The sequence below is a fragment of the Myxocyprinus asiaticus genome, chromosome 4 (assembly GCF_019703515.2).
Source record: "Myxocyprinus asiaticus isolate MX2 ecotype Aquarium Trade chromosome 4, UBuf_Myxa_2, whole genome shotgun sequence".
Taxonomy (NCBI): domain Eukaryota; kingdom Metazoa; phylum Chordata; class Actinopteri; order Cypriniformes; family Catostomidae; genus Myxocyprinus; species Myxocyprinus asiaticus.
In genome coordinates, this window is record NC_059347.1 from 58,010,471 (window position 1) to 58,034,866 (window position 24,396).

General features: G+C 38.0%; 2 protein-coding genes across 4 annotated transcripts in view; both read right to left on the reverse strand.

Moving 5' to 3' along the window:
• The window catches only part of LOC127440017 (NAD-dependent malic enzyme, mitochondrial-like), a 714,514-nt gene that overhangs the window by 290,161 nt on the left and 399,957 nt on the right, over positions 1-24,396 (reverse strand). The window lies entirely within an intron of this gene.
• LOC127440002 (netrin receptor UNC5C-like) overlaps positions 1-24,396 on the reverse strand; it is a 232,031-nt gene that overhangs the window by 13,706 nt on the left and 193,929 nt on the right. Inside the window, exons 9-14 of the mRNA XM_051696358.1 lie at positions 12,074-12,430; positions 8,059-8,146; positions 5,961-6,129; positions 4,596-4,829; positions 2,778-2,924; positions 1,917-2,081 (exon numbers count right to left, since the gene is read on the reverse strand). Coding sequence (XP_051552318.1) covers positions 1,917-2,081; positions 2,778-2,924; positions 4,596-4,829; positions 5,961-6,129; positions 8,059-8,146; positions 12,074-12,430 — 1,160 coding nt within the window. The remainder of the gene's footprint in view (positions 1-1,916; positions 2,082-2,777; positions 2,925-4,595; positions 4,830-5,960; positions 6,130-8,058; positions 8,147-12,073; positions 12,431-24,396) is intronic.

Sequence of the window (24,396 nt, forward strand, 5' to 3'; positions counted from 1 at the left end):
CACGAACAGCATCAACACAGTTTGTTCTTTTGCCAGTGATTACCTACACAAAAATCTGGCTCCTACACTGGCTATTGTGTGCAACTTCACAATATTTGCAGGAATATTTTTTTCCTCACTGCATAGGATGATACTTTATAGAGAAAATGGAAGAACAGACATTTTATCTCTTATTTCCAAAAAGAAAATCTTCTTAAGTAAACACGAAATTTGTATATGACCATTGTTTTCATATGTGGGTTGATATTGTGAGAGGGCTTTAGCAGGTCAGAATGTTTCTCCTCAGTTTTAATCATTTGTAAATTTTAATATGAATATATGCACAGTATTAAGGGTGTTTTTTAAGTAACATGTTACTTGCAATGAATGTGTTAGCTAAGATAAATACGGAAAAAAATTTGGCAAAAGCAAGAAAGTAGTTGAAGAGCCCTGATCTATGGGATGTGCTGGACCAACAAGTCCGATCCATGGAGGCCACACTTCACAACTTACAGGACTTAAAGGATCTGCCAAATACCACAGGACACCTTCACAGGTCTTGTGGAGTCCATGCCTTGACGGGTCAGAGCTGTTTTGGTGGCACAAGCGGGACCTACACGATATTAGGCAGGTGGTTTTAATGTTGTGGCTGATCGGTGTATGATGTTTAAGAATCTGATATAATTCTGAGAATACAGTGGAATATCCAGGTATATATTTTCAAAGACAATTGCTCACAAAAAATACAATGAAATCTAAAATTGGTCTAAATCTAATTCTCTAAAATGAGGACAGCTTGGAAGGCATGGCAGAGTCCTCTGAAACGATATAAACGAAACAAGCAATGTTTTGGTGGTGTATGTATAAATGTCGGTGGAATTAAGTGATCAACCAATGTGTTTTTTTTAATGGCCGATGCGAGATCTAGAAAGCAGGGTTGCCGAAGGGCTCATATAATGCTGATATACAGTATATATTGTATGATATCATACAATCCACAGGAAAATGCGCTTTGGAGAAAGAAATCACTGGTTTTGTGTGGTTTGTGAATGAAATATTTCTTCTGAAATTCAATACCTTTTATTATTATTTTTTATAAATACCACTAATACTCTGTTACGGGATTTGCCGAAACAAGGTCTGAGGATAGCAGAGTCATTGTGGAAACAAAACAAGCAACTTTTTCTCTGGTCAACACATCGACTCATTCCATTATGTTTTTTGCAGCAGTGCATTTAAAACAAGCCCTGAAGAGTCCATTCACCAGTCAGACACATATACAAGCGCTCTGTATCCCAGAAAGACTCAATTTATCGCAGTGCATCCATCTTTAATGATAATGAATCTGTGCTGTTCTTTATTAGAGACACTGATTACAGCAGAGGAGAGCTACATGAAAAGCCTTTGTGATGTATTAGACAGGCAGTGAGGGTGTTAAGAGCAGCTGAGAACACTTCTCACACTCCTGTTAGATAGATTAAAGAGAAAACAGCCTCTTCTCCTGAGACTGAAAGAGATTGGAAGTGATGGAAGAAAGAGTGCAGAGGAACTAGATACTGCTGACAGAGAGGATGGCTCCGTTCCAAACTCTAGTTAGCCTACTTCCTAAACAGCATTTTAAGGCATCAGTGGTGTGCTCCCAACTCGAACGCTATTTCAAACAGTGAGTAGCGTAATGATGCAGTTGCTGCCTATGTAGGATGAATAAATCAGTCACTGAGGATTCATTTCTGTAAGCATCTTTAGAAGGTAGCTTTCCAATGCAGGCTGTAAACGGTGAGGCAGGATGAATGAGATAGATAGTGAGAGGGAATTCATGTCACGGGATGACAGCATTTACGGACGTGTGTGTGTTTTCACTCTGTGCAAAGATCAATGGTCTAAAATAGTCACATCGTTACGGGCGGAACAGCAGAGGGCGTGAGAGGGTGAGTTACCTCAGTCAGGGTGGTGTAGAGCTGGAAGATCTGACCTTCTCCCTCCACCTGTCTCACACACAGCTTACAGCACAGCTCACACACTCTCAAACTCTGACGCTCCAGTGTGAATGAGCAGTGCAGCCTCCTCACAGAACCACTCCACATCTGAAAGAATGACAGCTCCTGTACACAGACACAGAAAGAGAGCTTCAGGAGATAACTCTTTGTTCTAACACTGCACTTAAAGCTTGTATATATAATTCAATCAAATTAGATTTTATTTGTATAACATGTTTTACAATTCATTTAACCCCCTTTCCTTTCATTCCCTTCCTTTCTCCTTTCCTTTTTTCATTCATCTCCTTCCCTTCCTTTTCCTTTTCGTTACGTTTCCTTTCATTTAATTTACTTTTATTTCCTTCTTTTTACTTTCCCTTCCTTTTGCTTTTCTTTGAACTTTCGTTTTTCTTTCTTCAAATTTCTTTTCTTTCCCTTTTGTTTCCTTTCCTTTTACTTCACCTTTCCCTTTTGTTTTCTTCTTTTGCTTTTCCTTTCCCTTTAGTTTCAATTAATTCCCATACCATTCCTTCATTTCCCTTTCCCTCCTTTCCATTTCATTTCCTTCCTTTGCTTTTCCTTTCCTTTCCCTTCATTTCATTTAAATCCCTTTCCATTCCTTCATTTTCCTTTCCCTTTTGTTTAATTTCCACTAACTTCCCATTCCTTTTCGCTTCCTTTCCATTTCCTTTCCCTTACTTTCACTTTTATTTTTGCTCCCTTTTCCTTTCCTTTTGTTTCCTTTCCATTCCCTTCTTTTCGTTTCCCTTCCTCCTTTATTCATTTAATTTTGTTTCCTTTTATTTCCTTTCCTTGAATTACCTGGTATTTGGTGAGTTGTTTGCTTTTCCACTGTGTGTGTATGTCATGTATGGAGAGTCTCAGGTTGTGGTTGCTTGAACTGAAGTTCATAGTCTTTGGTTCATCCAGCAACTTTCCACCAATCTGTTTTTCTATTTGTAAAACCTCCTGTTCACACACACAATCTGTAATGTCAGTTACATTGTGGATTTTAATGAGGTTCATATCATAGAAAGCAGGATTTTTCTTCTTCTTCTTTTTTTTTTTTTAATAAAAGAGATCATGGTCTATGTAGACAAACACTAACATTCAAAACCCCAAACTCCCTCCACACTCCTGCCAGACTATTTATTGAAACAAAGGAACAAAAATGGCTCTTTTGGAAATTGTCATGGTATTGACACCACAAACATAAGCTCATTAACATATGATTGGCCACATTTTTATTTCAACATCTACTAAACAAACCAACTTGGCCCGTTCTGATGAACGACAGTGTGAACTATGCCAATCATAACAGAGGACATTTAAATATACAGCTCTGGAAAAAATGGAGACCACTGCAAAATTATCAGTTTCTCTGGATTTTACTATTTATAGGTATGTGTTTGAGTAAAATGAACATTTTAGTTTTATTCTATAAAGTACTGACAATATTTCTCCCAAATTCCAAATAAAAATATTGTTATTTAGAGCATTTATTTGCAGAAATGACAACTGGTAAAAATAAAAAAAACAGATGCAGTGTTTTCAGACCTTGAATAATGCAAAGACAACAAGTTCATATGCTGAAGCACTCCCAGATCATCACCGATCCTCCACCTGGTTGTCTAATGGTTAGACGGAGACCTGGAGAGGCCTACAAGCCACAGTGTCTCACACCCACTGTGAAATTTGGTGAAGGATCGGTGATGATTTGGGGGTGCTTCAGCAAAGCTGGAATCAGGCGGATTCATGTTGTGAAGGACGCATTTATAAAGCCATGTACAAGGATATCCTGGAAGAAAACTTGCTTCCTTCTGCTCTGACAATGTTCCCTAACTCTGAGGATTGTTTTCCCAACAGGAAAATGCTCCATGCCACACACAGCCATGTCAATCAAGGTGTGGATGGAGGAGCACCGGATCAAGACTCTGTCATGGCCAGCCCAATCTCCAGACCTGAACTCCATCGAAAACCTCTGGAATGTGATCAAGAGGAAGATGGATGACCACAAGCCATCAAACAAAGCCGAGCTGCTTGAATTTTTGCTCCAGGAGTGGCATAATGACAGCAATGTGAAAGAATGGTAGAGAGCATGCCAAGATGCATGAAAGCTGTGATTGAAAATCAGGGTTATTCCACCAAATATTGATTTCTGAAGTCTTCCTAAGTTAAAACATTAGTTTTGTGTTGTTTAAAAATATGAACTTGTTTTCTTTGCATTATTCGAGGTCTGAAAACACAGCATCTTTTGTTATTTTGACCAGTTGTCATTTTCTGCAAATAAATGCTCCAAATGACAATATTTTTATTTGGAATTTGGGAGAAATGTTGTCAGTACTTTATAGAATAAAACTAAAATGTTCATTTTACTCAAACACATACCTACAAACAGTAAACCCAGAGAAACTGATAATTTTTTCAGTGGTCTCTTCAGTTTTTTCCAGAGCTGTAGGTAAGTCTTAAAGGTACAGTAGCAAAAAAAGCCTGTTCTACAAGGTCAAAGAAAGGATTGAAAATGGTCATGAAAAACCAAATTACAAATACATGTTGGTGCAAGAAAACTTGACTGACATTGTAAATTGACTTTAAGTGTAGAATATGGCACCTTAAATGATTCATTGAGCTTACACGCACCTTTAAAGTGTCCTGAGTGTCATCGAGGCAGTACACTCTGATGTGGTAATCCAGTCCTGATGTAACGACAGGTCCAAAAACAGCCAGTTTGATTCGTTTAGCTGCTGACGGACAGATGCTCTGGCCAATCAGACAATAAGATCCTAGAGTTTCGGTCAGGATGTGACATGCCTCGTCCTCCAGCTGAACATAGCAGGAAGTTGTGAACTTCTCCTCTCCGACTACAACAACATCCTGGACACAGAATATATGCATCAATTACATTAGTGAAAGAAGGCATATGTATGACAGAAATGAAAGGTGTACACAGCAATTTTTGTTCATTGCCAGCTTTTATAGTAGCTATAAAAGAGCTTCACCTAAGAGCACCACCTATATGTCAATGGTGGGACTATTCTTTTATAGTAGATATAAACCCTTCATTTTGAGTGAAAAAAGCTGATAATTGGAATACTTCCACATTGTATCTGTACGAAACAAATACAGAATCATGGATATTCTAAAATATTTTTATTTCAGAATATAAATGTCTATAAAATGTAATACAACTTTACATACTTATTGTTGGGGAGAATCCAAAAGCTTTTTGACTAAATACAAGATTAAGATGAGCTTTTCACAGTTGTTAACTCTTAAACCAGTCAAAAATTATGTATAAATACTTCACAATTTGAATAATATATAATTTTTGCATTACGGTAATAACATTTATTTTGTTGAGGTGCAATGTTCCGCCCAAGGGTCATTTACATTTATTGCATACTGTACCATCCAACAATGTTATTATTGTTGACAAACTATATATCATTTAAAAGGTCTGTAGGTCTATTTGAATGGTCTATCAATATAAATGTATATTAAATTCTCTTTTTTTTTTTTTTTTGGTGTGAAATACGAGCTCTGCCATGTTGTTGAGAGGTTTCGTGAGATTTCCCCTCCCAAATATAGTTAAAATGCAGTTTTTTTTAAGACATTTGGTCCACACAAAGAATAAAACTTGCCCAGCCACACACGCACTAACACATCCAGTGAAATGGTGTATGTGAAGGAATCCCAGCCCTGATAAAGGAAGCAGATTCCTGCAGATAAATTTGCCCCATCCCTCTTGCTGCTCCACTCTTTCAATAATTGAATTTTGTGTTGTCTATTTGTAGAAGCCCGCCATGCACAGCAGGGCCAATTTAGCCTGCCTGCCTTCACTGATAGTTACATTTATTTTCCAGTCATGTTTTCTGTGTCTCTGCAGGATAAGTAGTTTATTGAAATGGAGATGCTCATCTCCAGAGCTCCTGACCTGGTTCTTCTTGCTGTAATAGTTTCATTCAAATACTGGGAGTCCTATTTGGCAGTATTAAAATTCCTCACCTCCCATTGGTCGTGCTGCGTGTGGCTCTTGAGAATGATTTGCCAGTTGTCAGAGTGGGCGTGTGTGCAGTGGTGTAGAGTGAGGATGACGGGACGCGTCAACAGAGCGCTTGCAGGACCACAGCTGACCACTTCACTGAGCACAGCCTCCCCGTCACTGACCGCCGGCCTGAGAGAGACAGAGAGACTGCTTTAGCATAGATTTACATATCACAATATATCAATAAAAGTTTTTAATGGTAAAGTGTGTGTACTAACGTGCGATTAACGTCAACAAAGGGCGTTGCAAAAATAATCATTGTTTTTGAACAGCTCTCCAGAACACTCTTTCTGCCTGTCATTGGTCAAAAAAAAAAAAAAAAAAAAAAAGATTGTCCCAACCCCAAACTCACGTGATTGGTTGAGCCAATGTTGCTGTGACTGGCTGGTCAGGATACTTAAACAGAGCACCATTGCAATCTGTGAGGGTAAATATGCTTCCTTTCTTCATGGGCCATTGACAAATAAGGTTTTTCAAGGCAACAATAATTAGACATCTTTTAAAAATCTAGTTTAAAAAATGTGTCAAGTTCGTGGAAAAGTCATCTTTGTGTACATTTTGAATTCATTCATTTTTAAAAACATTTATAGCGTTTTCTCCAAAAAATAAAGAAATAAAAAAGTTAAAGGTATTAAGATACTTTCAATGCACATTGAATCCACATTTATACAACTTAATCATTATTTCAAACATATTTTTTAATACAAATATCATTCATTTTTGAGTCACAAATAAGTTTTCTCAAGGTTAATGCATTTGACTTGAACAAAATGTGCTTTTTCATACAAAATATCAAATATATATATATATAATTTTTAAACCTCACGCATAGTCTTGACACATAGTCTTATTTTTTGGTCAAATTACAGCAAAATGGCAACCTGCATGCTGGTTACACCACATGACTTTGATTTGGTGGACAGAAGTTTTTTGAATATTTATAATATTTTAAAACAAAACTGTTTCACTGATTTCATTTAAGACATTATAATAAAATATTATTCCGCATTACCAATGTCAACATTTATTTTTTTTTAGGAATTTCAACATGACATTTTTTTTTACTTTAAGCTCCAGAAAAATATCAAAATGATTTTTTAAATTAATAACTGAAAACATGCTCATCACAGAAAAGATGTCTTTAAGTAATTGTTTTGTGTGAATTGCATTTTGTAATGTATTTTCACATTAACTTAAAAGATTGGTTACTATAGATCATTACTGTGTTGCAAATAAAACTAAAGAGGTATCCTTTAAGTTTATTCATAGAATATATCCTGTAAAAAACACGATTTCATCTTGACATCATTATTCAATTTGTAATAGTGAAAGAAACAGTATACTATCCATTTTTGCTTGTTTATTAATGTCCTTTTTCATATTCCTTTTAGCATGTAATGTCTAAGGTTCTGAATATGAAAATGGAAATTTAGTCCTCAATAATCAACTGATTCCCTTCTTTCGGGGGGTGGTGGGGGGGGGGGGTATGTGTGGGTGCCTCGTGCCACCCCCACGCAAGATGCTGCCCTGGGCAACTGCCCATATCGCCCATGCCTAAATCCGCCACTGCTTTGTTGTGATATTTTTAAAGCAATTTAAAACCCAATTTAAAACCCAATTTTTCCCATTTCTAAAGAGCCCTTATTGTTTTTATTTTGATTGGTCTAAAACATGAGAAAGCCAGGAAAAATTTCTCATTGCTTCAAGGATTATTCTGGGTTCAATACAAGTTAAGCTCAATCAACAGCATTTGTGGCATAATATTGATTGCTACAAAATTTTATTTTGACTCCTTCCTCCTTTTCTTTAAAAAAAAAAAAGCAATAATGGATGTTACAGTGAGGCACTTACAATGGAAGTGAATGGGCTAATTTTTTAGAGGGTTTACAGGCAGAAATGTGAAGCTTATAATTTTATGAAAGCACTTACATTAATTATTCTGTTAAAGTCATGTATTATTTGAGCTGTAAAGTTGTTTAAATTGTAATTTTTACAGTCAAAATCATGGAGACCGAAGTGGTGTCTGGGTGATTAGGTCATGTGTTTTCTCGTTTTTACCTCATGCTCTCTGTCCTCTGTACGGTCACAAACATCTCGTACACGCGACCCGGAGGAATCGCCCCTGCTGGAACCAACAAACTCACACCTGAAATAAAATACAGACCTTAAAGAGAAGATTTGGATGGATGGATGGATGGATGGATGGACCGCCAGTCAGATAGATAAATAAAAAGATATGATGGATGGACATATTATTTTGTAATACTATCAGAACACAGTCCTAACAGATGGCTGTTGGTGGAGGAAGCGTTTTATATGATTTAACATGATTCATAATGACAGCAGAGATCTGTCATTTCTGCTGTTCATAAAGTGGATGACTATCTGCTGCCCATCCTGTCACCCTCACAATTAATGTATCACTGTCGTATCTTCATTATATGAATGAGATTGTAAATGTGATATTTCCACTTCTGCGTTGCACAACATCTTACTGGAACCCATTACAGCCATATGCCTTAATTAGACTAACGTAGAGCCATCAACACAATTAATCATCATACAGTAAATTACATCACAGAGCAATCCATAAATATCTTGAACAAAGCCCGACACTCAGTGAGTGTGATTGTCTATCATAAATCATGCATACAGGAAGCATGCGGTTGATTCTCCAATTAGGGAAACTTTTCTGTTCACAAAGATGATGTAAAAGAAACAAGAAAAAAAAAGCTTGTTTTTAGTAAGGATTAGATAAATTATAAGATACATTTTAATAACTTAAAGCTTTTTTAATGTCTCTTTAAATCACTTATTCTTATTTTAACAGTGAAGAAATAGTAAATACACCATGATATCTGGATTTGAGGCTTCTCACCTTACCAGACCTTTTATATTCACCTCTAATACATTTACAGCGGCAAGAAAAGAATGTGAACCCTTTGGAATTGCCTTCATTTCTATGTTATTTATTCACAAAATGTGGTCTGACAATTAATAAACACTATCTGCTTTAAGCAATAATACACAAATAATTGTAATTTTCATGTCTTAATTGACCATGTTGTTTAATTTTTCGCAGTCCATGCTGGAAAATAGAATGTGAACCCTTGCATAAAATAACTGGTAGAACCTTGTTTGGCAGAAATAACCACCTCCAGATGTTTCCTGTAGCACTTGAACAGCCTTGTATATCACTGAGGAGGGATTTTACACCATTCCTCCCAACAAATATATTTCAGTTCATTAATATTTCTGGTATTTCTTGCATGATCAGCACCATTCAGGACATGCCACAACATCTCAATTGGGTTAAGGTCTGGATTCTTGACGTGGCCATTCCAAAACATGAATTCCTTCCTCTTTAACCATTCTGTTGTTAATTTGCATGTGTGTTTTGGGATAGTGCCTTGTTTCATCAACCAAACTCTTTTAAATTTCAGATGATGCACCACTATCCTGACATTCTCCTGTAAAATCTCTTGATACAGTTTTGAATTCATTGTTCCATCAATTATTGCAAACTGTCTAGGCCCTAATTTTTCTTGTAGTGGGCATATGAACAAAGACTTTCACAGTTTGTAGAGTTTTCTGCAGATCTTTTGCTGTTACCCTTGGGTTCTTTTTTACTTCATCACTGCATGTTGTGCTGATGGGGTGAGTACAGAACAACAGTACAGAATTTCTTCCATTCGTAGACAGTCGTACTGTGGATTGGTGAACGTTCAGGTCTTTAGAAATGTTTTTGGAGACTTTTCCAGCTTCATGATCCTCTGAAAAGTCAGATCCTCTCACATTTGTTTTAATAGAAGCATGGTTCACATGCTTCTTGAGAAGCTCAGACTCTGTTAGTACACAGACTGTACTGTTTTTAAATGTCAGGGCACCTCTACAGTCCACACCTACAATCTCAGCTCAATGACTGAAACACGTGCCTCCGGTTAGCTTTTTTTAGAAGCCATTAGCCCAGAGGTTCACATACTTTTCCAACCCTAGACCTTGAATGTTGAAATGGTATATTCAGTATTGACAAGAACAAGTGCAATGATTTGTTTATCATTACTTTAAGTAGATTGTGTTTGTTAATTATTAGGATTTTGCTAAAGATCAGACCACATTTTGTGAATAATTAATGCAGAAATTAAGGTAATTCCAAAGGGTTCACATACTTTAATTTGCTACTGTATCAAAAATGTTAAAAACATGGGAATGTTACTTTTCACTTTTAAAAAGAACTTAAAAAATATATATAAAAAATAAAAATAAATAAAAGAAAAAACAATTTGGATCTGTTAATGTATTTGGTATTTACCCAATGAGTACAGTTTATAATTTGTTTCATGGGTCACTGACAAATAAGATCGTCCGAGGTGATAAAAATTAGGAATATTTTAAAAATCTAGATTAAAACACATGTATAATAAATTTATGACTTTAAAAATATAAAGTGGTGTAACCATCAAGTAAAAGGTATTTAAATATTTTCTTTGCATTATTCCTTAATTATTCATTTAAAAAAGTAAGGAAGGTAAATATATTTTTTACAAATATCATTTTTGAGTCATGAATATCAATAAGTTTTCTTAGGGTTGCTCCATTTGACATGAACAAAATGTGACTTTTCATTAAAAAAAAGAAAAAGAAATACAAATAAAAAAAATTTATTTAAAATACATTCACACACAGTCATGGGGGTCTAAATGGGTCATCTTTGCATATTTGTTTTTTTCTTGATTTATTTTTGGTAATATAACAGCATGTCTACCTGCATGTTGGTAACACCACCTGAATTTGCTTTGGTGGACAAAAGTTTTTCAAATATTATTAATCTTAAAAAACTATATATATACACTGTATATTTTTACTGCTTATTTTTTGAATAAATAATAATTGCATAATTGCAATGAAAGATTATTCCAAACTTCAACATTTCCTTTTTCAAGAATTTCAGCTTTTAAAGTGATTTCTTTTTCATTGTCTCCGGACCTTTACATGACTTTATGCCATAGTAAAAAAATGGAAAATATGTTCATCATAGTAGAGGTATATTTAAGTAATTGTTTTCTTTGAACTTAATAGATCTGGACAAAAAATGAACATCATGTCATAGACCCATATATCAAATATAACAAAAAATAATAACAATTAAGTATTTTAGAGAACAACAGAGTTATATTTGGAACATAACAGAGGAGCACATCTTTGCCAGGGTAGCAGAGTGAATATATGAAGATCATAATTGTTATTCATTTTCCATAAAGACCTGAGAGTAAGTTTATTAGGTATCATTTTGAATCAGAAACAATCTATTTATTTATATTTTTATAAATTCAAAGTTAAGTAACTGACTGCCAACTAACTTATTGAGTTTGCAAGTCCAAGCCAAGGCTTCTCCAACTTTCTCCAAAAACTGAAAAACAGCATTACCATCGTATCAATACATATCGATACAGATTTCCAGATTTGATTAGATTCTAATTTACAAGCTCTCGATCTGATTTGATTCCGATTTTGATATGATTTAATTAGATTCTGATTCATTTGGGTATATTTCAGTTATAGTATAATGTCCATTTTGCTTACATATGAAAGAAATTCTCTCTCAACTAAAGCTGCAAATTATACTGTGTACTTAACTTGGTATATTCCAAAACATATTAATAAAAAAATTTAAAAAATTACAACAGGGCCCAAACTATGCAGTTCAATTGCTAATTATTTAACAGACATGATAATCAACACACCCAAAACATAAAAAGTAAAAATCAAGATCAATCTTGGGCTTTTAAGAATTAATAGCAGGACCACTCAAATGAAGATCACAATCAATCTGAAAATGTATATTTTTACCCAGCCCTCCCATCATACATACCAAAATCCACTTAAGGCTTGATCAAGGCCGTGATTAGATCTTTATTGCAGGACATGCAATAATATCTTAACATACAGTAGATGAAACTTAGTTTAAAGACTTTTATTTTTCTTGTAGATTTCATAAGGTTTTATAAGATTTCATGTAGTCACAAGTGACTGAAGAATTACCCATTCATATGTGTGTATTGTATGATCTTACCTGAGTTGGGTATAATCAGATGTCCTCCCAGCGAGTTAAACGACCCCAGTGCGGTGCACGTGGGGTCTCGTGTACGTGCCAGCATCTGGTTGCGCAGGGTCATGGGGTCGCTGTCCAGAAGAGAGTGGGTGACTTTTGGGGACAGGGTGGCGGAGAGGTCAGATGTCATGTCGTCCTGAGGGGTCACCGCTCCAGAGTTGTTGTACACTTTGATTTTGAGGTTGGGGAGAGGAAGGGGATCCAGCAGAGGGGAGCTGGTCATGGCGATTTTGTCTGAGATGTCATGGAGGGCGTATACTGGACCGCGATACAGCGCCGCGGCAGTGGACATGTCAGGAGTTGCAGCCAACAAGTCCGCTACAAAAAAAAAAAAAAAAAAAAATGTTAAATTACTGTTAAATCAAAATCATTAATGACAATCAATCTGTGACTTTGTTGTTGATTACAGAAAAATATTTAATCACTAAGTTAATTCATTAATACACCTCTATATGTTCTTGCAAAATGTTTAAAACATAGAATGTGCAACGGGTAATATAATAAAATGGCATTTGAAACAGAAACATACGTAAACTACCTTTAATTGTTGAGGCCGCTGCCATTTATGTTCTTTTCATGTGATTTCACAACAGTCAAGTGATTTCATAGAATTCAGAGTTTACAACTTGCAATATAGAGTTCTACAAAGACATGAATGTTTCCAACGGAAGTCAGAATCTCGTAATTGTGGTAATTCCGACATGACATGTATGCACCATTATTATGTAGCCAAGTGGAGAAAATTCATGAAATGTAACTCTATAGTCATAAAATGGAAATGGCCCCTTTAAGAGTTTTGCGACACCCACTTTCCAGCACTCTCATGTTAGAGATGTGAAAACAAATGTGCAAGAGAGCTCCCAGTTTCTTTCATCATTTGAGAGTTCTTTGGGGTGCATATGGATTGCTTGTATGGAGTTCGACCACGTTCTGTGCACACTTGTGAGAAATGGCCTCTACCGTATTTCACTGTACCTTATTTCATTTCCGTATTCCATTTTTCTATTTCATTTTTTGTATTTTCTTTATTCTTTTTTCATCTTTTTATATAATACGGCCCCATCGACCGCTGTTTTTTCCTTTTTAAATAACCAGCCATCAGAATAAAACCCCAAAATATATTTTTGTATACTGTGGTGATTATTTTGAACCCACCGGCTACATTTTTGGTATTAGGAGTGGGGTATCTGAATGTTGGGAGCCAATAGGTAATTTATTTTTAAATACGGTAGAGGTGAAGATAGGTGCCTGTGGGACACAGAGTGGAGGCTGTCTTCAGTGGTGCAGTGGTCCATTGAATAGGCGTCAGCCAGAGGTGACATGGTGAGGTGACGAGACTGCTGGACGAGAGAGGGCACCTGATTTCCACTGATGCCACGGGGGTACTGTTTGATGAGACACCTATCTAGTGACAATCTACAAGCAAGAAAAGAAGTATATTACATGTATACAGACATATGGCAACATATCCTTTGGTTTCAAAGTTATGGACTGTTTAAGAGACTTTTTGTTTAGGCCACAAGTGAACTGACACCGTTTTTTACTGAGTTGAACTGAGATAATTTTAACTTTTCAATATGTCAAAATCTGATGATGATAATCCAGTATTACAAAACACTGATGGTGAACATGTTGCAGGTAGTATGCATGATGTTCAGGGACTTATTCAAGAACTCAACAGAAAGCATGATGAGACCATGGCAGCTATTGTCAATTTGAGTAGAGAGCCAACCAGGTCTTATGTATATGTGCCAAGAAAGTGTCACATCCAACCATTAAGTGGTGATTTCAGAAAAGATGGGAGACATGTTGATGAGTTCACTGACAAAGTAGACAGGGTATTACATGTTAGAAATCAGACCACAGGGGACCAGTTAGACCTCGTACTCTCCCTCTTAAAGGATGCAGCCTTGGAGGAGGTCAGATTACGGATGGTAAATGAACCATGGGACCTCTATGTGTACCTGAGAGAAGCTTTGAGAAAATTGCAGTGTGTCTCAGTTATTGAAAACATTCTATATCGGTAAAAAAATGGAAGGTGAGGATGTTCATGCTTACTCTCATGCTTTGTCTCAAATTCAGAGTTCTATCCTGAAACAATCATCAAATGCAATATCAAATGTGAATTTGGCAATCCAAGATCAGTCCATTGAGGGGATTATAGACGCATTCTTAAGCTTGTGAGAGACAAGCCACAGTCAACACTAGTTGAAGTATGAGATGAAGCTGTTTGTGGTCTCTAGAAGATCCTAAATCTTGTGTCACAAAATTAGTCAGCAACAGAAGTGTTGTGTCTGAGACAGCAGAAGCTCAGTGCGCTGCTGTTGGTATATCTACGAAAAACTCTGCTACTCTTGAAGAAGTTTTAAAAATTGCAGCAGAACAAGGAAAAGCTATAGGAGAGCTACCACAAGCTGTCGAAGAATTCACTTCGCAGTGCACCAAGTCAGAACCTATGGCTCATAGTAAACCCAAGATGCAGCCATGGTTTAAAGATGATGGCCAGCCAATACGTTTCCAGTGTAATGGTGTATGGCACATAGCTAAGAGGTGCGTGAAGAAGAACAAAGAGATTGTCACAGAGAATGCTACATCGTCAGTGCGAGGGCAGTCCAATATTGATACTTGTCATGACCGACTACTCAAGCATGCTGTGGGAAAATGTCCTGTCGCTAATCTAAAGATTAGTGGAGTAATGGCCTCGTTTACTTGATACAGGAAGCCAAGTCAGTACTATTTCTGAGAGTTTCTTCAGAGAACACCTGTCTGGGGAGGATGAAGATATGCTGTCCACAATAGGTTGGCTGACGATTACAGCTGCCAACTGTTTAGACATACCTTACCTAGGTTATCTTGAGTTGGAGGTTTAAAAAATGGGTATTACCCTACCAAAGTGTGGTTTTCTAGTAGTCAGAGACTCAATAAACTCTTCTGCTGTACCAGCCCTCATTGGCATGAACATCATTAGTAGATGTAGACAACTGGCTCATGCAGAGTTTGATACTACCCTAGGTGGAGAGTTGCATTCTGATTGCAGGGAGGCATTTTAGCAGATGCAGAGTGCCGGCAGTCTAGAGAAGTGAAACGTAGTCCACGTAGCTGGAAAAGACATGGTACACCTGCTTCATCAATTACAATGGTAATGGTCAAGGGAGCTTTGAATGTGTTTCATGATGGTTCACGGGACTTCCTGTTAGAACCAGCTAACACAATCTTACCTGGTGGTCTTATTATTGTTCCTTCTCTCGTGTCTTCAGATAAACTGTTGTTTCCTGTACAGGTTGTGAATCTCTCTCCAGAAGATATCTGGTTACAGGCTAGAGCCAGACTTAGTACTCTGTCTTGTGTTGAGAGTGTGAAGTCCAATTAGACGTTTGAGGTGAATTTTCAGAGAATTTCTGCTGATATTGAAGAGATAATTGTAAACACAAAAGACAGCCAGTTATTGGAGGACAGCTCCAAAGTGTTTCTCAACAAGCAACACATTGGTGGTACTCCTGAACAGCAGGCAGAGCTGAGTGATTTGTTGATGAAGTACTCTGATGTTTTTGCTCTTGAGGATTAAGACCTCGGTTTTACAGACAAAGTGCAATATGAGATTCATGTGAGTGGATTATGTACTGGTGGCCCAGCCTTATATGCGTATCCCACCCACTCAGTATAGGGAAGTCAGAGAACATATCACCAAGCTCCTTAAGAAAAAGGTGATTCAAGAAAGCACTAGTTCTTATGCTTCACCTATCGTGCTAGTTAGGAAAACTGATGGCAGTCTCAGGCTTTGTGTCAATTACAGGCAGCTGATCTCAAAGACCAAGCAAGACATGTTTTCTCTGCCTAGGATAGATGAAAGCTTTGATGCACTACATGGAGCAAAATTGTTTTCTTCCATTGATTTAGCTAGTGGATATCATCAGGTTGCTGTCCACGAGCAAGACAGGCATAAGACTGCATTTACGACTCCATTTGGGATCTCTGAGTATTCTAGGATGCCCTTTGGGGTTTGCAATAGATCTTTGACATTTCCAACGTCTTATGCAGGCTTCCATGGGTGATCAAATTTGTCAAATCATGCACCTTGATGACATACTAGTGTAAGGCTGGCACCGGAATGTCTACACCTAAAAGGCTCTGTGAGAACCAACATCATAAATCTCTCTCACAAAAGCTGAAATCTACACCTGAATATCACCACGTGTGATAAATTGCAAATCACCTTGCTGCCCCCCCTTCTCTGTCCCCCTTCTCCCCTTCAACAGCTCTGGACCAACACAAAGACACAAGATTTATATGTAAAAATATAACAAATACCATGAAAACAAAGAATGCAACTGTATGTGTTTTTTGTATGATATCATTTAAGAGGTCTCTGTGCGACTGGTATAGTGGTCTCTTTCCCATATTGATAAAACTAATGGTAACAAAGTTTTAAGGTCTTTGCCAAATACTGCATAATTCTGGAGGTCTATCCCCCTCCTTGACCTACAATTAAAATGATCTCCTGTATGTTAACAATGTTAAACCCCAGGAAGTCAAGAACCCATTCACCCCCAAATTCTCATTGTTCAAAGGATAATACCATTTGGTACACAATGTTTATTCTGTCTGGGCATTTAAGGAAAGTTGGCAAGAAGCTTGGGGAATCTGTTAGCAGATATCCTGTACAATTGATGTGTGTAGTCGTTTTCACCAGAAATCTGTAAGCAGATCTCCCATGCTGTACCGCTGCATGTAGTTTTGTCAGGTATGTTTCTTTGACTTGTCTTTTATTTTTAGAAATGTTTATTTATTCTGATCATGTGTGAAATTGGCTTTGATTGATTTTGTAACTTATGTTTTAAATCCCACCTGGCAAATAAATTGTTATTTTTGATTTATTCTGAATTCATCCGAAATCATTTATCACCGGTAGATTCGAGGGATGCCTTTTGTTACCGCAAACTTATGTCCAGGATAATGATCATTACTGGAGCTTATGAATAGGAGGAAACCACGTAAGACTACCAGTCAATGCTTATCACCGTCTTAGCAAGTTGTATGAAATGTGACTAAATAAAACTAGCATCTGGTTATGAGCAAGCAGTATGTGGCTGAACCATATGATATTAGTAAACCCTGCAACTGTTGACTATGAACGGGTTGGCAATTTTGTGTCCATGAGATCTATGCAGTTAATCGGCCGGCATATGACTCTAAGCGATAATCGGGACCCGAATGAAAGGATAATGAAATTAAGATGATTCAGAGTAATCAATAACTTAAAAAGATTAAATTAAAAGAATGATCAGAAGTTAAAGAGCTGTAATCTAAATTAGAGATCAATTTAAATTGGAGTCAGATTAATATAAAATTGGAATCAGATAAAATGAATAATGGAAAAGTGTGAAATAACAATAATTGCTTTACTTCAGCGCTCAGAAAAGACAGAACAACGCAGAGACCTTCAAGGGCGATTTATTGAATTTCCACTCCGTAACAGATAGAAAATCGTCCCTTTTTACACTAGTGTTTTCGCCCACTTTCCCTGAGCACTTGCAGAGACTGGAAGTAGTCTTTAAGACTAAAAGAAACTGTTCTCAAAGTTAAGCCTGAAAAGTGTAATTTTTTTGCAGCAAGAAGTAACTTTCTTAGGTCATCAGATCTCAGCTCCAGGTATTGGTACTGATCAAGGTAAAATTGAAGTGGTCATGCAATGGAAAATTCCCAGTTAAGGAATTACGCTTGTTCTTAGGGTTCTGTAGTTACTACATAAAGTTAATTGATGTTTTTTCTAGAATTGCCGGCCCCCTCCATGATTTAGTGAATCTGTGTATCAAGCAGTTTGGCACCACAAAAAGAGAGTTTAGTGCTTTGTGGTCATCAGAGTGCCAATCAGAGTTTGATCTGCTGAAGGAGAAGCTTACTACTGCTCCTGTGGTAGGGTATGCAGATTTCAATCTTCCTTTCACATTGGAGACTGATGTGAGCAGTGAAGGCCTGGGTGCTGTTTTATACCAGCAGCAGGGTGAGTGTAGGAGACTCATAGCTCATGCCAGTAGGATACTTCGTAAAGCAGAAAGGAATGACAGAAATAACAGCAGCATGAAACTTGAGCTACTGGCCCTGAAGTGGGCTAACTCTGAAAAATTCTGTGGTTATCTGCTAGGCTCCAAGTTTGTGGTCATCACAACCCTCTGTGACATCTAAAAACAGCCAAGCTCGGTGCAGTTGAGCAAAGATGGATTGATCAATTAGCCGTCTTTAATTTTTATGTGAAACAGCGCCCAGGATGGCATAATGCAGCTGCTGATGCCCTCTCTAGGCAGCCATCTGCAGGGGAGCCTGCCACTCCTGAGGATGCAGAATATGATGACTGTAGTGCCATCTGAAATATAATAAACAAAGGAACAACCTTAGAACCCGACTTCGTGATGGCTGGTGAAAAGTGCTGTAGGGTTAGACAGATCCATGCTTTAGAGTGTGGAGTAGAGAAAGGCAGTAACCCTCAAAAAAGTATGCATACTCTGCCAGGTTATACAACAGCTGAACTGAAGTATTTTCAATTGAAAGATCCCACTCTCAGTTATTTCAGAACCTTTTGGGAACGTAAACAAAAGCCCATCACTCGTGAGAGATCTGGTCTATCAAAGTCTGTACAGTCACTGATAAAGCAGTGGAAGTGTTTTAGAGAGCTGGATGGCTTGCTTTATCACATTATGAATGACCAACATCGTGGTGAATGTCAACAGCTGCTCATACAGTCATGTCTAAAAGAACAGGTCCTTGATAGTGTTCATGACAGTATGGGACATCAAGGCATTGAGCACACTCTAAACCTGTTTAGGCAACGTTGCTTCTGGGTTGGCATGTATAATGACGTGTAGCGGTGGATCAAAATGTGTCAAAGGCGGTCTCAGACACTGAGGCAACTGAGATTCATCCTCCACCACCTGGATTGAGGTGAGTCACTACGCCATCACGAGGACTTAGAGTGCATTGCAAATTGGGCATTCCAAATTGGGGAGAAAAGGTGAGCAAAAAAAAAAAAAAGTGTCAAAGGTGCATCTTAACCAAGATGCCACAGCCAAGGATACATCCTCCTATGAAGCCATTTCTGGCTTCAAGGCCCCTTGAAGTAGTGGCAGTAGTTTTTACTGTGCTTGAACCTGCCTCTGATGGCCATGAGAAACTGTTAATTGTTACTGATGTTTTCACAAAGTTCACACAGTTATTTCCAACCAAGGATCAGAGGTCTAATACCACTGCCAAGATCCTTCTGAAAGAGTGGTTCATGAAATGGTGTGCCTGAACGATTGCATTCTGATCAGGGCAGAAATTTTGAAAGCAACGTGATTGCTGAGCTGTGTAAAATGTATGGTGTAAAGAAAACCCGCACAACACCCTATCGATCTCACGATAACACTCAGTGCGAGCACTTTAACAGAGCGATCCATGATCTATTATGTACACTTCCCCCTTAAAAGAAAAAAATGTTGGCCAGAACACCTTCCTGAGTTGGTTTATGCTTATAATGTAACACCACATGCAACCGCTGGATACTCACCATATTACTTACTGTTTGGAGTCAACCCGCATCTTCCAGTAGATGCACTGCTAGGTCAAGGGCAAACTGTGGACAGAAACCATGATTGGTTAGTGATTCACCAAGACAGATTGAAAGAAGCTCATGAAAAAGCCAGGGAATACGCCAAACTCAAGTCTGCTGAGAGACTTGCCACTTTGAATGACAAGGTCTTTTGCCCTGTGTTTGATGTGGGTCAGCAGGTATACTTGCGTTACAGACCTTTGGTTAGGAACAAAATACAGGATTCATGGGGTCCTACTGTATACAGGGTCATAGATGTGCAGGGTACCACACACCTACAATTGAGCCCCTTGAGGGTGGTCCTATAAAGAGAGTCCATACAGTTGACTTGCACCCTTGTGTTAACTCTGTTCCTGAGCCAAAGGTGTCTGAAACCCATTCTCCCATAACACCACAATCGAGGGGGCAAATCGGTTTCTGAGCAGGTTGATGTTGTCCATTCTGATCCTGATTTTGTTGTGTTAGAATTGGTCACATATCCTAGTCTGCAATAGACAGAGTATGTGAATGCTGAAAACCCTGTGTCAGCCGCTGAAGCCCTTATAGGTGAGCCTGTTCTGATTTCAGGGAACATTGAACAACAATGTTCGCTATCAGAGAGAGCCGAGTCTAGCAATGACACAGCTCCTAGAGTGTCTAAACCAGGGATGAAAAAGCCTGTCTCAGCACCAAGAAGATCTAAAAGAACCAATGCTGGCATACACTCAAACCCATGTAATTAGCCAAAATCATTATGCAGTGCTGTTTCACTCAGTCTTGATGTCTTCTCATAGGTGTTAACAAGCCTGGGTAGTATTCTTTAGAGAAGCTGTTAAAGAAGTGAAAAATATGTATTAAGTCATCAGGGATAATGACTTTTAGCAGGGAAGAATGTAGCCAAGTGGAGAAATTTCATGCAATTTAATTCTAGTCATAAATTGGATGTGGCTACTTTAAGAGTTTTGCATCACTCTCCCGTGTTAGAGACATGAAAACAAATGTTGTGCAAGAGAGCTCTTGGTTTTGTTCATCATTTGAGAGTTCTTTGGGATGCATATGGATTGCATGTATGGAGTCTGACCACATTCTGCACACACGTGTGAACTGGCCTCTACTGTATTTCATTGTACCTTATTTTATTTCCGTATTCCATTTTTGTATTTATATTTTTGTATTTTCTTTGTTCCTTTTTTCTCTTTTTATATAAAAAAAAACAAAAACATCGACTGCTGTTTTTTTCCCCTTTTTACTAATCAGCCGTCAGAATAAAACCCCAAAAGATATTTTTGTATCCTGTAGTGATTATTTTCAGCCCACCTTCTACAATTACTTGGGAACAAAATCGTTCAGAATTTAACAATTCTGGTTTCAATTCTGATTCTACTTAATCATTCTGGTTTCTTTATTCTGGTTGGAGCTCGACAACCCCTGTTTACTGTCTACCTGTTATGTATGGATAATAACATATACTTACGTGTTCTATGGAAGAAATTCATAACATGAGGGTGAGTGAAATAATGATGAAATTTTAATATTGGGTGAACCATCCCTTGTGTGTATTTCTGTGGTGTGCGTTACTTTGAAATGGTTGCAAACTCCTTCTCTTCTGAGTGTGTGTGTGTGTGTGTGTGTGTAAACTTGCAAAGGACTCTTATAGCCAGCGGCTGGTAATCTCCATACTGATTGCTCATTAACATTCAGCTTCCCACAGTGACTAAACATAAGATTGTCACTCTACACACCATCTCTCTCTCTCTCTCTCTCTCTGGTTACTCAGGTGTGCATTTCTCACTCTGAGCACTACACTTACATTTCCAATAATCATGTTCAAGTCATTTATCATAGTGTGATCACTGGGACTGAATTGACCATATGCATTTTTGTTTGTCCTATATAATTTGCTTTCCCCCTCCCATGCCACCCCATTACTGGTGTTAACTACAGTACATACTAAACAAAACAATACTGTTTCTGTGACAAGTTTGAAAGTTTCAGTCTTTAAATACCATTTATTAAAAAACATTTTAAAAAACGGTGTGTAGCAGTATTTTTTATTTTTTAGAACTGAAATGATACAGATTATTTTTATGTTTACATAACCTAAATGGAGAACTGATATTTAATAATTGTTTTAATTTATAGCTTTTATCTCAACAATTACTAAAAATCTTTAGATGAGAACAATAGCTGTGAATATGATGCAATGCAACCAGAGTGAGATGCTTCGAGAGTGTCCATCTGAGGCATGTGCACATTGACGTGTACTAAGACAGACTGGACAGATTGATGAATTCAATTGCAAATTGCAATTCTGTGGACTGTAGGCCAACGATAGGCTTGAGTTCAATAATATGGAAATAAACAACATACTGACTTCTAAAGCCACATTTTGTATTGTCAATTATATACTCGACTGCCACAATAATGTAATGCATTTTAATAATATACATTTTTATATTTATAATATACATTATATTTATAATTATTTAAATAACCATTTACAATTAATCAATCATTATTGAATTGTTGTTGTCTCAGGGACTTTCTTAACAAATATTTATACATGTGAAAAATTGCACTTAATTCTATTATATATATATATATATATATATATATATATATATATATATATATATATATATATATATATATATATCTACTGTGTACACACACTCAAAGAAAAGTTTTGTGTTGTAGATTAAAAAGAACCAACTTATAACAGTAATTCATTCGGCAATCGGACAACACTGTGTTGTTTTTGTGTGTAGCTAGTAAATGCAACTGAATAGAAAGACACATTAATTTTGTTTCATTTTGCAAAACCCGCCCATTTAAACTCATTTCATTTGAACATTTGATTCAGACCACTATTCACAAGTCAGGTAAAATAAGCTTCTTTTCACAAAGGCGTGGAAGATCTAGTGATGCAGGAAACACTAGTATGCGTGAAGCCTACATTGCATCACACCTGCAAGACTGCAGTAAACACAGCAAATCCGCAGCCCCTGGCAGAAGATCTCTTCAGCAGAGCAAAAAACACAGCAACTGACAGATGTAGAACGTCTCGTTTCCCCATCAAAACATTCTGCCGCGGTATTTATCATCTCATTTACTGACATGCTCTACGGCATCTCCGTACCCCCTCTTCACTACTCTTCCATCCTGACAGGGTGCCATTTACACCTCCAGCCTACTTCATGTTTAATTAACACAGAAAACGAGGGAGAAAATTGGAGAAAGACAATAAAGAGAGAGAGAGATGGCGAGCAAAAGTACGGTCCTTCATTAATGATAACCTGTTCAGGTTGGCGAGTGATGGGCATTCTAATGTTCCTCGGATGAAATGTCACCTTCCTCTCAGAATTTAACAGTGGAACCCCGGCTTCCAATCTGTTCAAAACTTGATTGGAATTTGTCTTATAGTGCCATTTAGCCACACACACACACACACACACACACACACACACACACACACACACACACACACACACACACACACACACAGAGTGTAATACTACAACTGTTGCATTAACCAATACCCCACTGTACAGAGATTTTTGTCTAAATAACATGTTTGGATGTTCACCTAGCTATCTAAATGAGTTTTGTCTTTGTTTTGGTAATACTATTAAAATATGTTTGGTCCATGCTATTTTCAATTGATGATCTATGTATACGTTCTTACATGTTTCATTCCATGTGTAGCAAGCAACATAATATCAGTTTATATGTATAAGATGGAAGTTCAGTTCCTTCTAAATATTTTGATATCGTTAATCTAAACTACAGAGAGAAAAATCATTCTAAATTAAATCATTAAATAAATCATTAAATGCCTAACTAAAACCATTCATCCGCTCACACTGAGGCTGATGTATGTTGCACAAATTCTGACTGATTTTTCAGCATCTCATGCCATGAGACCAGCATGTTGTGTCAAGTTAAAAGCACTTCAACTTTTAAAAAGCATTTGTTTTGGAGCCTGGGTAGCTCAGAAAGTAAAGACACTGACTACCACCCCTGGAGTCACAAGTTCAAATCCAGGGCATGCTGAGTGACTCCAGCCAGGTCTCCTAAGCAACCAAATTGGCCCGGTCGCTGGGGGGGTAGAGTCACATGGGGTAACCTCCTCGTGGTCGCTATAATGTGGCTCTCGCTCTCGCTGGGGCGCGTGGCGAGTTGTGTGTGGATGCCGCGGAGAATAGCGTGAAGCCTCCACACGTGCTAGGTCTCCATGGTAACACGCTCAACAAGCCACGTGATAAGATGCGCGGATTGACGGTCTCAGACGCGGAGGCGACCGAGACCTCAATGGAACCACCTCCCCCACACGGACCTCCCATTCCCCAGCACGCTCGCTCACCCCGATTGCGCGCTCGGACGAGATCGCCAGCTCGTCTCAGGGTGAGTTCGACCTCTTGTTCAGAGCCCGGGAAGTGGATGAGTTATCAAACGCAGCATCGGAGAGCGGGCTCATCCAGTCAGACGCAGAGGCTTTGACTGGGCTTTCCCCTTCGGGGATGGTCGCCCAGTCCCAGGCCGACGCGGAAATGACGGACATACTTTCCCGGGCGGCCGTGAGCTTTAGGCTAGAGTGGGACCCTCCACTCCCCCCTGAACCCTCGTGGCTCAACAATTGGTTCCTGGGCTCAGGGCGCCTCCCACTGCCACGCCCCACCCCCGTTCCTTTCTTCCCGGAAGTGCATGAGGAGCTGACAAGATC